Genomic DNA, 12,080 nt, shown 5'->3' with positions numbered 1-12,080 from the left:
CCAAGAAGAAAGAGAAGATACAAAGGGAAGCATCTACTTTCTAAGAGTCACAGGGTGCCAGAGAGATTGTAGGTAAGGCCTTGTATGCAGCTAACCTGGATTTAATCCCCAGCATCTCTTATAGTCCCCAAATTTACCAGCAGTGATCCTTGAGCACAGAGCCAGGAATAAGCCCTGAGCACCACTGGATACCCCCCCCCCCCATAACAACAAAAAAAATCACAGAGAGGAAGCCCTGAGTACACTGGGTGTGATCCCCCCCACAAAAAAAGATGAGAGAGAGAGTATATGAGTTTATTCCTAGGGATATTCCCAGAGCATGGGAGACTTAAGTCCACCATGGTCTTCCAAGCTCACTGTTCACCCACCATTTAATCAACAGATAAAACTCTAAACTCAGAGGAACCAAGCACTGGTCCATGTAGCAATTCTGCGGCTGCGCAGAGCAACATCTGATCTGCTTCTGTGGGACAGAATCACAGCTGCTGTGTACTGCAGAAGGGCCGAAGGAGCCTGAGAGAGTGCATGAGGTGCAGGAACAGGACCTAGCCACAAAGCCAGTGAGAGGTCTGGGAAATGCCAGCTCACAGGGGACTCAACAGCCAGCTGGGCAAAGCCCCATTAATTCTGGAATGCTCATAGGCTGTGCTGCCAGGAGGCTGAGTGACAAGAACAGTCAGTGGTTGACTGTCCCTCTAGGGGATGATCATGGTTCACAGGCCCCTAGGCACACAGGCTGCTGATGGCTTACTGCAACCAGAGAAGAGTGGGAAGAAGAGCTGCATTTGGAGGGTTGGTCCCATAGCTCCTTGCTTAGACTTGCCCTGCCTGGCTCCATCCAAACTTCCCTGGGAGGATGTTTACAAAGCTGGGGCCCTGCATAAATGCATTTACCAGTGGAGTCACGGGTGGCAGGCACAGGGGACCATATGGGATGCCGGGGTTCGAACCACCATCCTTCTGCATTAAAGGCAAATGCCTTACTTCTTTTTTTTTTTTTTTTTTTTTTTTTGGTGCTTGGTTTTTGGTTTTTGGGTCACACCCGGCGGTGCTCAGGGGTTACTCCTGGCTGTCTGCTCAGAAATAGCTCCTGGCAGGCACGGGGGACCATATGGGACACCGGGATTCGAACCAACCACCTTTGGTCCTAGATCGGCTGCTTGCAAGGCAAACGTTGCTGTGCTATCTCTCGGGCCCAAATGCCTTACTTCTAAAGGCAAATATCTTTTTTTTTTTTTTTTTTTTTTTTTTTTTTTTTTTTTTTTTTTTTTTTGGTTTTTGGGCCACACCCGGTAACGCGCAGGGGTTACTCCTGGCTATGCGCTCAGAAGGCGCTCCTGGCTTGGGGGACCATATGGGACGCCGGGGGATCGAACCGCGGTCCGTCTCCTAGGCTAGCGCAGGTAAGGCAGGCACCTTACCTCCAGCGCCACCGCCCGGCCCCAAAGGCAAATATCTTACCTGCTATACTATTGTTCTGGTTCACAGCTGAGTGTTTGAGCCCACTCCTGGTGGTACTCAGAAGTTATTTCTGGCTCTGTACTTTGGAATCATTCCTGGCAGATGTAGACTAATGGCAGACCATATGGGATGCTGGGAATCAAACCTTGGTTGGCTGTGTGCAAGGCAAGAATCCTCCCCGCTGTGCTATCACTCTGGTCCCCATAGCTGAGTGTTTTGAACTGACTCCAGAAATGAGTCCTGATCTATAAAGGCCTGTGCTGCTGGCAAACATCCCAGAGCACAAGGACTGGAGAACAGTTTGTCACCTGGAGTTTCTACCCCACTTCTAGTGCCAGTTCCACAGGATCCTGAACCTGGGACTAGCCAGCATCACCAAGTAAGATCTGAAAGCCAGGGCCCGGAGAGATAGCACAGCGGCGTTTGCCTTGCAAGCAGCCGATCCAGAACCAAAGGTGGTTGGTTCGAATTCCGGTGTCCCATATGGTCCCCCGTGCCTGCCAGGAGCTATTTCTGAGCAGACAGCCAGGAGTAACCCCTGAGCACCGCCGGGTGTGGCCCAAAAACAAAAACAAAAAGAAAAAGATCTGAAAGCCAAACAAGAAAAAAAAAATCAGAACGTGGAAGCAGGGGCCGGGTAGGTGGCGCTGGAGGTAAGGTGTCTGCCTTGCAAGCGCTAGTCAAGGAAGGACCGCGGTTCGATCCCCCGGCGTCCCATATGGTCCCCCCAAGCCAGGGGCGATTTCTGAGCACATAGCCAGGAGTAACCCCTGAGCGTCAAACGGGTGTGGCCCAAAAAAACCAAAAAAAAAAAAAAAAAAAAAAGCAGAACGTGGAAGCAAAGGGAGAAGACGGACAGATACTGGAAGGAAGAAGTGACTGGCTTATATGATAAGAACAGGAACAACCCCTGCCTGACTTTCTCTTGGAAAGATTGGCTTTCCAGCTCCAGCATGATGGCTAGACAGAGGTGGGACAGAAGGCAGCATGGATGACAGCACCTCTACAAACAGTGGGCATAACAGGCAAGACCTTGAAAGAGTGTCCAGGAGGCCAGCTGGACAGAGACACATCTGGAGCAGGAGTGGAGGAGGGGACAAGCACCTGGTCAAAGATAAGAGACCCCAGCAGAAAATTCACCCAGGGCAGGAAACCCCAAAGTACTGTAGTGTCTCTCACTCTCTCACTCCCTGCAGAGATTTGCTTGAGGGACCGGAAAGGAGGATTCTGATGTAAATAGAACCAGCTAAGCATTCTGAGGAGATCCTGGGTTTTCCCATGTGGAGTAGCTGGTTCAAAGAACTTTTCTTTTCCTGTTTTCTTTTATGTGGAGGGGATTGGGCCACACCCATCCATCAGTGCTCAGAGGAATTTATGTGGTGCTGGGGATTGAACCAGGGTTGGTTGTATGCAAGGCAATTTTCCATGCTATCTCTAGCCCAGTTTCTCTTTTCTTCTTTTTTTTCTTTTCCTTTCCTTTCCTTTTTTCTCTTCTTTTCTTTTCTATTCCTCTCCTTTCCTTATACTTCTTCTCCTTTCCTCCTAATTTTGGCCTTTAAGTAAATGCTCAGGAAACCTTAGGGGTCACTTCTGGTGATACTTGGTTAACCTCGTCAGACCATTCACTCCTCAGGCCTTTCAATGCCATATTGTTGGGCCCAGCAGAGCTTGAGGGCTTTCCAGGACCAAGATCTGAACCATGCTCTGCAGTGCTTGGGGGGAAAACAGGGGTCAGGGATTGAACCTGCATCTCTGTACATACTTGGCATGCACCCTGGAGCCCGGCATCCCATTTTCCCTGGCCCTGAAGACTTTCATTATGTTAAGTTGGTTGAAGAAAAGTAGAGAGCTTGGTTTCACCCTTAGTATGACTCTGAGTTCACCTCTGAGTCAGAACAAGGCTGCAAATCCTTGGCCAGAGCCAAGGGAAGCTGGTAGATCATTGCCTTCTTCTCAGAAAGGATAAAAAAAGAGAACACAGGTCAGAGAGAGAGAGCTCAGAGGTCAGGAGTATGGGCTCTGCAGGCAGGAGCCTGTGGCATCTGTCCCCCTCTGCACCCTGGCTCCCCGGGGAGGGACCCCTAAGCACAGAGCTGGGAGTTGACCCTAGTACCACAAATCAAAAACCCCACTAACAGGCCTTAAGCATTAGTTTGCCAGGAGTGATCCCTCAGCTCAAAGCCAGGAGTAAGTCTTGAGCAATGCAGGGTGTGGCCCCAAAACAAATGAAAACAAACCAAAAATGAAACAAAATACAGGACTCCCATTAATTTAGGGTTTCAGATAAATAATACTTTGAGGGCTTTAGGCCACATCTGGCAGGTCTCAAGGGCTCCTTCTGATTCTGTATGCAGGAATCACTCCTGGTGGTACTCAGGGGACCAGGATGGTGTTTGGGATCAAACTAGAGTCAGCTATATGCAAGGCAAGCATTCTACTGGCTGTATTTTCTCTGTTGCTACCTTTAAAATATTATTATTATTATTATTATTATTATTATTATTATTATTATTATTATTATTATTATTATAGGCACAACCCATGAAATAGTTGGAACTAAAAACATTATTCATAGCACAATTATACACACACAAAAGGTGTTTTTCTATATTGGAATTTATATTGGAATCTATATTGGAATTTAACTCTTTTATCTGGCAAGCCTATAAGAGAGGATGAGAATTCAAGGTATGAGGAGGATGGGACTAAACTTGCAGGTGAGCTGGGGTAAGATGGAGGGAGAGACAAAGATCTGCTTTTGTAACCTCCCTATCTCCTGAATCCTTATCCTTCCCTACCATCCCACCTCCTCCAGGAAGACCCCTTGAGGTAGACTACTCTGCCCATTTATGCCTGCTTTTGTTCTGCTCCCTTTCTGCCAGTGGGTGTCATCTTTATTCACTGGCATCTCAGTTTGGAGCTGGCTTTGGCTCTCCTGAGGTCATTTCCAGGGTGGGCATCAGTGGCCCCTGCAGTCAGACCCCCGCCCCGCCCCTGGGGTCCAGGCGGGCGGGTGCGTTCTGCACTGGTGGCTGAGTGGCAGTGCTGCGCTTACATAATGGGCTTGTCTCCCCCTTTCTCTCTCCAGAGCCAGACTTCACACTGAGCAGCTGCAGACGCGAAAATCAGAGAAAGCACCACCCAGCCCCAGATTCTGAGGGGCAGTGCCGGGGACGCGCCTGCCGGGGAGGAGACCTGCTTGGCCAGGTCCCGGCGGCCATGGGCCTTGGCATCACCCACCTGCTGCACTTCCAGCTGCTGGGCAAATAAGAGGTGCTTGTTACCACCGCCCCAGGCCGCTCCGCGCCCCAGGGCTCTAGCCTTGCCCATCCAGGCCACCTCTGTGACCTGAGGCCATGTAGACCCCATCTGGGCATCTTTCAGTGCTCAGACCTGCCACCATCTCTCAGGCTTCTTCTCTGCTTCCTGAGAGAGCCAGTGCATCACCATGGCTCGGGGTCTCGCCCGGCTGCGCTGTGAGTACTGGGGTGGGGTGGGGGGCCCTGGAGACCACCGGTGTGTGTGTGGGGGGGGGTCTGGGTCCAGAACTGGGGTCTGCTGTAACCATGGGAACCAGGGTGGTCTTGGCCCTGAGAAGTTGCGTACTTGATTCTCACCCACCGACAGCAGAAAGACTAGAAGTGGGGTGGTAGGTGGGTGGGTGGGGGCACCAAGATGGACAGTTTAGGGACTGGGTGCCATTGAGGGAGGACCTTCTTGCTTCTTCTGGGTACCAGGGAGCCCCCATGGTGGGTTTCTTTGGGTGTGGCCCTCTGGGGAGGGGGTGATGGTGAGTGGGGGGGGCTGTGTCTCAGGAAGGCGGGTAGCAGGTGTCTGTAGATGGGGGGGGGGGAATCCTCTCCTCCCGCCTCCCTCTCGGAATTGAATGGAAGGATCGAGAACACACAAATCCCGTCCAGCGGAAAACAAGTGGAACGCGATGATGGAAAATTCGGCCAGCGCCATCCTCACCAGCGCAGGGGGCGGGAGTGGTGCGGCGGGCGCGGGGCAGATCCTGTGCAACCATGGCGCGCGCCCTGCCCGGGGCTCCATCGCTCCATCACGCGTCCCGCCGCCCACACGCCCCCGCTCGCTGCCATGGTGACGGACCCGCGCTCGTGCCCGCCAGCGCCCGCGCCAGGCAGGTGCAGGGAACTGCCGCTGCGGCCCCGAGCTCGCTCCCGAGGGGCCTCCCCAGAAAGGAGGGGTCCACCCTCCCGCACCCCGACTGCAGAGGACCAAAGCCTGAGAACAGCAGGCATCAGGGCCCGGGCAAAGGGGGGCATCCATAGGAGGGATATGGGGGCCAGTGCCATGAGATGACGATGCGCGTCCAGGTAGAGGCATCACCTGGGCGCGCACTCAGCGCTCAGCGATGGAGTAGCCAAGCTGGAGATGGCACTATGGGGCCCCAAGGACTGGGATCTTTCTGCTCTGGGCAGGGACAAGTGGGGGACGGTGGAAACGGGAGAGGGCACCGGCCCGGAGAACACCCCACTTCGGTGTAGAACCACAGTCGGTGGTGCGAGCGCTGCGGTGTAGACGCATTGGACGCATGGGGTGGCCGTGCCATGATCCATTGAGCGCTGCGCTCAGGAAGGGGCTGGATGCATCGCGCCTCTCCTGGCCTCTAGGTCCCCTCTCCACCTCTAGGTGCTGCTTATGGTAATGAGATTCTTGCACCCTGCAGCTCCTACCACCTGCAGAGACCCCGCTGCCCAGTGCACCCCAGTCCAAGGTTCTTGTCACTCCCCGATCCTAACCAGATTAGATCACTGGAGGTGAGACACTGCCTAGCCACTGCTCAGAAGCCCCTTCGCTGTCTGTCAGCCTCTCTCCTCTGGAGAAAAAGGGATGCCTGTTGATCAGAGTCAGGAGTACTGAGTGATAGCGAGGCCCCAGGCTGTCAGTTCTGCCTGGTCACCAGCGCGCGCCTCTTTCTGAACAGCCGCAGTGGAGATGCTCCAAGGTGGGGGTAGGGCTGGCTGCAGAGCTGGAGGTGGAATATGGCCTCTCAGTCACCAGCTCTCTGGGCCTGGGCAGGGAGGGGCACAAAAATCACGATGGAAATGACAATCATGTGGAAGCAAGCCCTGGTGTGGGGCCACACACCAATGTCATTATTTTCATGATAAAGTTTCTGTGTCCAGACAGTTCAGGGGTGACTTCCAGTGGCACCCAGGAGACCACAGGATAGGGATGGAGCCCAGAGTTCAGACCTTCTCCTGACATTCCTGTTCTCCCAAGATGCTCCTCCGGCCATGGCTCTTCTCCACCAGGGAACTTAGAAACATGAACCGCAGTGGTTGCCCCAGACCAGGACCACTAGGGTGGACATCAAAAGGGACTCCTGAACCATAGAAGACTAGAGAGGGCTGGGCTGGTGTGCTGCACAGGCCTTGGAGAGAGGGTGAGACCCAGATGAGGTGGAAGGAAGGAGCTGCCATCTAGGGCACAATGTGCCCACAAACGAGGGCAGGGGTGACCACCACCCATCCACCCTACTTATCACTCATCACCAAGAAAATCAACCTGTTTCCTCTCGTTCAAATACAAGGGAGTGGGAGGAGAGAGAGAAGGAAAGAGGGAGAGAAACAGGGAGAGAGAGAGAAGAAAATAGAAAGGGAGAGTAGAAAAGAGAGAGAATGGGGAGAGAGGAGAGACACGGGAAAAAAGGAGAGGAGAGAGACTAAGAGAGAGAGAGTAGAGAAAGAGACACATTAGAAGGGTGGAGAGAGGAGAAACAGAAAGGAGGGAGAGGGGAGGAGAGAGACAAGAAAAAGGAGGCAGAGCAAGAGAAAGGAGAGACAAGAGAGAGGAGATACACACAGGGACACAGAGGCATAGAGAGAAGAGACAGAAAAGAGGTAGGCAGGAGAGAGACAGGAAGAAGAGAAAAAGGACAGGAGAGAGGAACAGACACGAGAGTGTAGAGGAGAGAGAAAGAGGATAGAGGGAGAGAAAGAGGAAGGAGAAACGAGAGAGGAGAGGAATGAGAGTGGGGGAGAGTGAGCAGACATGGCAGTGGCTAGGAGGGGGTCAGGGTTTGGGGTAAGCAGGATGAATCCAGTGCCCGGTGAGTGGGTGATCCTGGCTCAGAAGGTGGATGGAGGATCTGGTGCGGCAGCCTGCCTGGCTTTCTGGGGGTGGGGAAAAAAGGAAAGAAAACAATGATTGTCTTTGACTCTATAACAATCGTAGATATTGATCATAGAATTCAAATGTTTCATATGAAATGTGTGGGACCTAAAATTGCCCCAGAGATTGGCTTCCTTCCCGCCATTTTTTCTGTGTTTGCATGCAAAGCACACACATGTATGTGCACACACTTATACAGAGATCTCATTTCTAGATTTGCAGCCAGACTAAAATGCAAGTCATGCTACAGCCCGGATGAGGAGTGCTGAGTCACACTTGGCGGCAGGCGTGTTTTCCCATTTAGACAGCATATGGACATTCTTGGTCAATGTGGTTGTCACTGGCACCTCTCCCTGCTCATGATTATTACGATTTTCTCCTCTAGGGAGTAGTGTGGCCTCAAAGTATCTGCCTGCGAATCATTTTATTTTTTTCTCTTCATTTTTGTTTTTCTTCAGATTTATTCTTAGAAATTAATTTAATGGGCCAAAGGCTGTAGGCATTTTTAAGACTTAGTAGACTAAAGACCATGGATATTACCCAGTCCATTAATAACAAAAATGGCCAAATTTCTTTCCAGGATGAGCGCCTCTGTCTCACTCCTGCCAGCATTAAGTGCTTTTAAAACAGAACAGAAGAGGTCAGAAAGATAGTATAGGAGTTAAGGCACTGGCCTTGCACATGGCTGACCCTGATTCAATCACTGATACCCTACAATACCCCACATGGTCCTCAAGCATCACCAGGAGTGAGTGATCCCTAAACACAGAGCCAGGAATAAGCCCTGAGCACAGTCTAGTTTGGTTTCCCCAAAACAAACAAACTAGATACCCCAGCTTCTGTTCTGACAGGTGAGACACTGGGATCTGATGGTTTAATGGAAATTTGTTAATGAGTATTTTTTGTCTGTGCTGTCGAACTTAACCTCTTGTTTATATTTGTTCCATTATTTTTTTAATTTGGTGGTGGTGAGGGTCATGGGGGAGAGGGGACTGGTCTAAACTCAGCTGTGCTCAGGGGGACTCTGCAGTACAGAAAATGATACTAATCAGAATGATGTGGGGTTTGCTATGTGCAAATACTTGAACTCGAACCACACCCCTATACTCGGTCCCAGCAAATTACTTTTCCTAAAACTGTTTCCCGGAAGTCATCAAAGTTGTTTTATGAAGTCACAGCGGCCCTCAGTGGTAAAGGCGGGTAACGCATTGGGTAGTAGTAAAGAGAAACAGGAAACTGGCTCAGCAGTTCTGAATGACCCTGGTGCTCCACCTGGCTGGCATGTCTTACCCAGAGGGATACCAAGGTCACTCACAAATCGTCTGAGACTCAGAGATAGAATCCACACCTCCTGAAACCACAAGATGACAAATGTAGCAACGGGCTTTGATAACCTGGGGGTTTGTGCAGCCCTGGAATCATGGGAGGCATTTGCCATGATGCTCCTGACCTAATGCTTTCCTCCACCTTTGAGGGCCTGTGGCTTTGGGGGGTGCTGTGGAAGTGACTGATGGGCTCCCTTGGGTACTGTCCACAGATCTCAGCGTCCTCTTGGGCGTGATCTTGGGAAACAAGGGTCTGCAGGTGAGGCCCTTGTCCCAGAGTGAGGAGTGTGACGCCACTGGCTTCCTGCGGGAGAAACTGCAGTACCGGAACCGCCTGCAGTACATGGTAACTGGGCCCCGCTCCCCAACAACCTGCCGTACATGGAAATCCTGGCCTTCTTCGACCCCATGCACAGCACACATGTCCACTTTTACTCTCATTGTCTCAAACGCCTTTGTGATTTGTGAGCCTCAATCTCACAGCCACACACCATAGTCTCATCCTTAGAGTCCAATGTGAATACCACACGATGCACACTCATCCGTACGTCATACCCACGCACACATTTGCACTTATCCACTCAGAGCACATCACTTACGCACAATCACACTCATACAACACACACGCACTTCCACATACAACACACAGACACACACACAGAGTAAACTCACCCTTATCCTCTCACGCTCACACATACCCCCTTCTTCCATCTATCCCCCCAGTCCCTATTTGATCTGAACTTGCCCCAAATCAGAAGTTGGGACATTTCTTTGGAAGGAGCCTTGTGTCACTTGGCTGCCCGATCCTTTTGGGGAACAGTTTCACTGTGGCCACAGGCCATGCACTGGGTGCCCAGCACTGAGGTTCACACCTAGTATTTTGCAAACCTCAGCGGGCACAAGTGGGTGCTCCTCGGGCCTGGAACATTGTTTTCTGGAGCCTCTCCCTTTGCCCTCTACTCTAGGGAAGCACCGTGTTTGGTCCCCATGGAAAGACCCCTGAAGCCCAGGGTGAGGATGGGCTCCTGTGAGGATAGTTGGGGTGTCTGGGGACTGTTTCTCACTGGCCTCCCCTCTGTTCTTGTCCCTCGCAGAAGCATTACTTCCCCATCGACTACAGGGTCCCCGTGCCTTATGAGGGGGTGCTCAGGATGGCCAACATCAGCCGGCTGGTGAGGCGCCCTCCTGGGTTGGGGAACCCTGTAACTCATGGGGGCAGGTCTGTGGCTGGGCCCTTCCTGGTTCCATGGCCTGCCATAAAGTGCGCCCCTCGAAGGTGCAGGGCAAACAAATCTGGAGTGGACTGAGGAGGCGTGCAGGGAATGTGCAGGGGGTTCGCACGGTGCCCCTGTCTCTGCAGCAAAGGGAGCAGGTGGGCCAGCAGGAGCTGCGCTACTTGTGGGTCTGGGTGAGCCTCAGCGCCACTGAGGCAGTGCGGGAGTTGCTGCTCGATGGACACCCGTCTTCGGGGTATCTGGAGGAGGTGCAGACGCTGCTGCTGGACGTCCAGCAGGGCCTCCTGGTGAGTATGCGTGCCAGAATCCTTTGATGTGGCATGCACACCCTCAGTGCAGCTATGTGTCTGTGCACAAATGTGTGTCTCTGCATATGTGCAGATGTGTCTGCAAGCGTGTGCTCACAGATCTGGTGCCCCATCACCAGTCCTTAGATGGCTTATTTCTTGGGGGATGGGTTTGGTCACACTTTGGTGCTCTGAGTTATCCCTGGCTCTGTGCTCATGAGTGACCCCCGGTGGTACCCAGGGAGCACCTGTGGTGCTGGAAATTTGAATCAGGTTCAGCTGCAGACATGGATTAGTCCCTGTGCTCTCTCCAGCCCTGAACAGAACTTTTGGGGTACACATAATTCAACCCAGTACTTTTCTCTTATAAGAGAGCCCTCCCCCAGTTCAGGCCTTACATTTTCTCCATTCATATCCCTGACCTCTGCTATCTATCCTGTACCCCATGTTTCCTGCCTCTTGTTCCTTTGTGTCCTCTGAGACCCTCCTGAGGGTCTTTCATCCTTGTCCTTGGGGCTGGTGAGGGTCTTTGTGCCTGGAAAGTTAGGGGAGGGCAACAGGGATTCTCTCCACCTGCCAGACTGTGCTGGAGCAAGGGGCCATTAAGATGGGACCTCCCACAGGGAACCTGGTTCCTGCTGCCCCTTCTATGTCTGCCCACCTAGCATAGTGACCCCTGCTCTTCTCCCTGCCAGGATGTGGAGGTCAGCCCCAAGGTGCAAGCACTGTTGTCACTTCTGAGTGCTCCGGGACTGAACTTGAAGCTGGTGCGCCCTAAAGCCCTGTTGGACAACTGTTTCCGGGTCATGGAGCTGCTCTATTGTTCTTGCTGTAAGAAGCTTTGGGGCCAGGGGCTGGGGACAAGAGGACAAGCCTGAACTCAGGTCACTAGACAGAAAGGCAACCCTAGGCTGGGTATCCCTTCCCAGGGTCCCCCCCCCACCACCATTGGCTTATTTCTGGCAGCCTAGATGGAGCTGAAAGTCTGTGGCCTGGTGTGTGGATAGGGATGGGGGAGGCATTGACTATTTCTGTCTCCTTTTCTGTCATCTGCAGGTAAAGCAAGCTCTGTGCTGGCCTGGCATGACTGTGAGGTGGCTCGTCCTCTGCTTGGTGGCCCTGAGCCCCCGCAGTGTGCGGCTGTCGCCCAGCTGTACTCTCAGCCCCAGCCACCCCCCACTGCCTCCCCCGGCTCCCCAGGAGCTGAGGCAGAGCTCCCGGCTCAGTAAAGTCGATGAGAGCCGCCCCTCCCCGCCACCGCCCCTTGTACCCCCTGTGAAAGTGCTCCCTTACACCAAATGGCCTGTATTGTGGGCTGAGGGCAGCTGCCACTGAGCTAGGTCTGAGTCTTTGAGGTGGTGGTAGGAGGCAGGAAGGGTGCTGTTCCCTGGGGGAGGATCGTGTGTACCCCCAAAGGGCTTCAGCTTCCTGCCTCTTGTGCCTCACCCGGAGAGAGCTCAAAGCCTCTCCTGGCACTGCCCGGTGCTGTCACCTGAGGTCTGCATGGGGGGTGGGGGAGGGAGGGATGGGGAGCAGCCCAGGCCTCATGCCACATCTTGCCACAGTCAATGCTCTTCATGGTGGTCCTTAGGTTTTTTTTTCTATTAAACATCAGCTTTGTTTTGTTTACTTGA

At 52.8% G+C, this 12,080-nt stretch overlaps 1 protein-coding gene across 2 annotated transcripts in view; it reads left to right on the top strand.

Annotated features, from left to right (window-relative positions):
- The window catches only part of IL34 (interleukin 34), a 56,914-nt gene extending 44,834 nt beyond the window's left edge, over positions 1-12,080 (top strand). The window contains exons 3-9 of one of the 2 annotated variants that reach the window (XM_049786451.1): positions 4,550-4,734; positions 4,846-4,937; positions 9,137-9,270; positions 10,019-10,096; positions 10,285-10,446; positions 11,142-11,277; positions 11,503-12,080. In XM_049786451.1, coding sequence (XP_049642408.1) covers positions 4,910-4,937; positions 9,137-9,270; positions 10,019-10,096; positions 10,285-10,446; positions 11,142-11,277; positions 11,503-11,675 — 711 coding nt within the window. In that variant the 5' untranslated portion in view covers positions 4,550-4,734; positions 4,846-4,909 and the 3' untranslated portion in view covers positions 11,676-12,080. Of the gene's footprint in view, positions 1-4,549; positions 4,938-9,136; positions 9,271-10,018; positions 10,097-10,284; positions 10,447-11,141; positions 11,278-11,502 lie in introns of both variants that reach the window. The other variant, XM_049786450.1, reaches the window with a different exon arrangement.

Source organism: Suncus etruscus, chromosome 14 (assembly GCF_024139225.1).
Source record: "Suncus etruscus isolate mSunEtr1 chromosome 14, mSunEtr1.pri.cur, whole genome shotgun sequence".
NCBI lineage: Eukaryota > Metazoa > Chordata > Mammalia > Eulipotyphla > Soricidae > Suncus > Suncus etruscus.
This window is presented reverse-complemented; position numbering and strand designations above follow the sequence as displayed.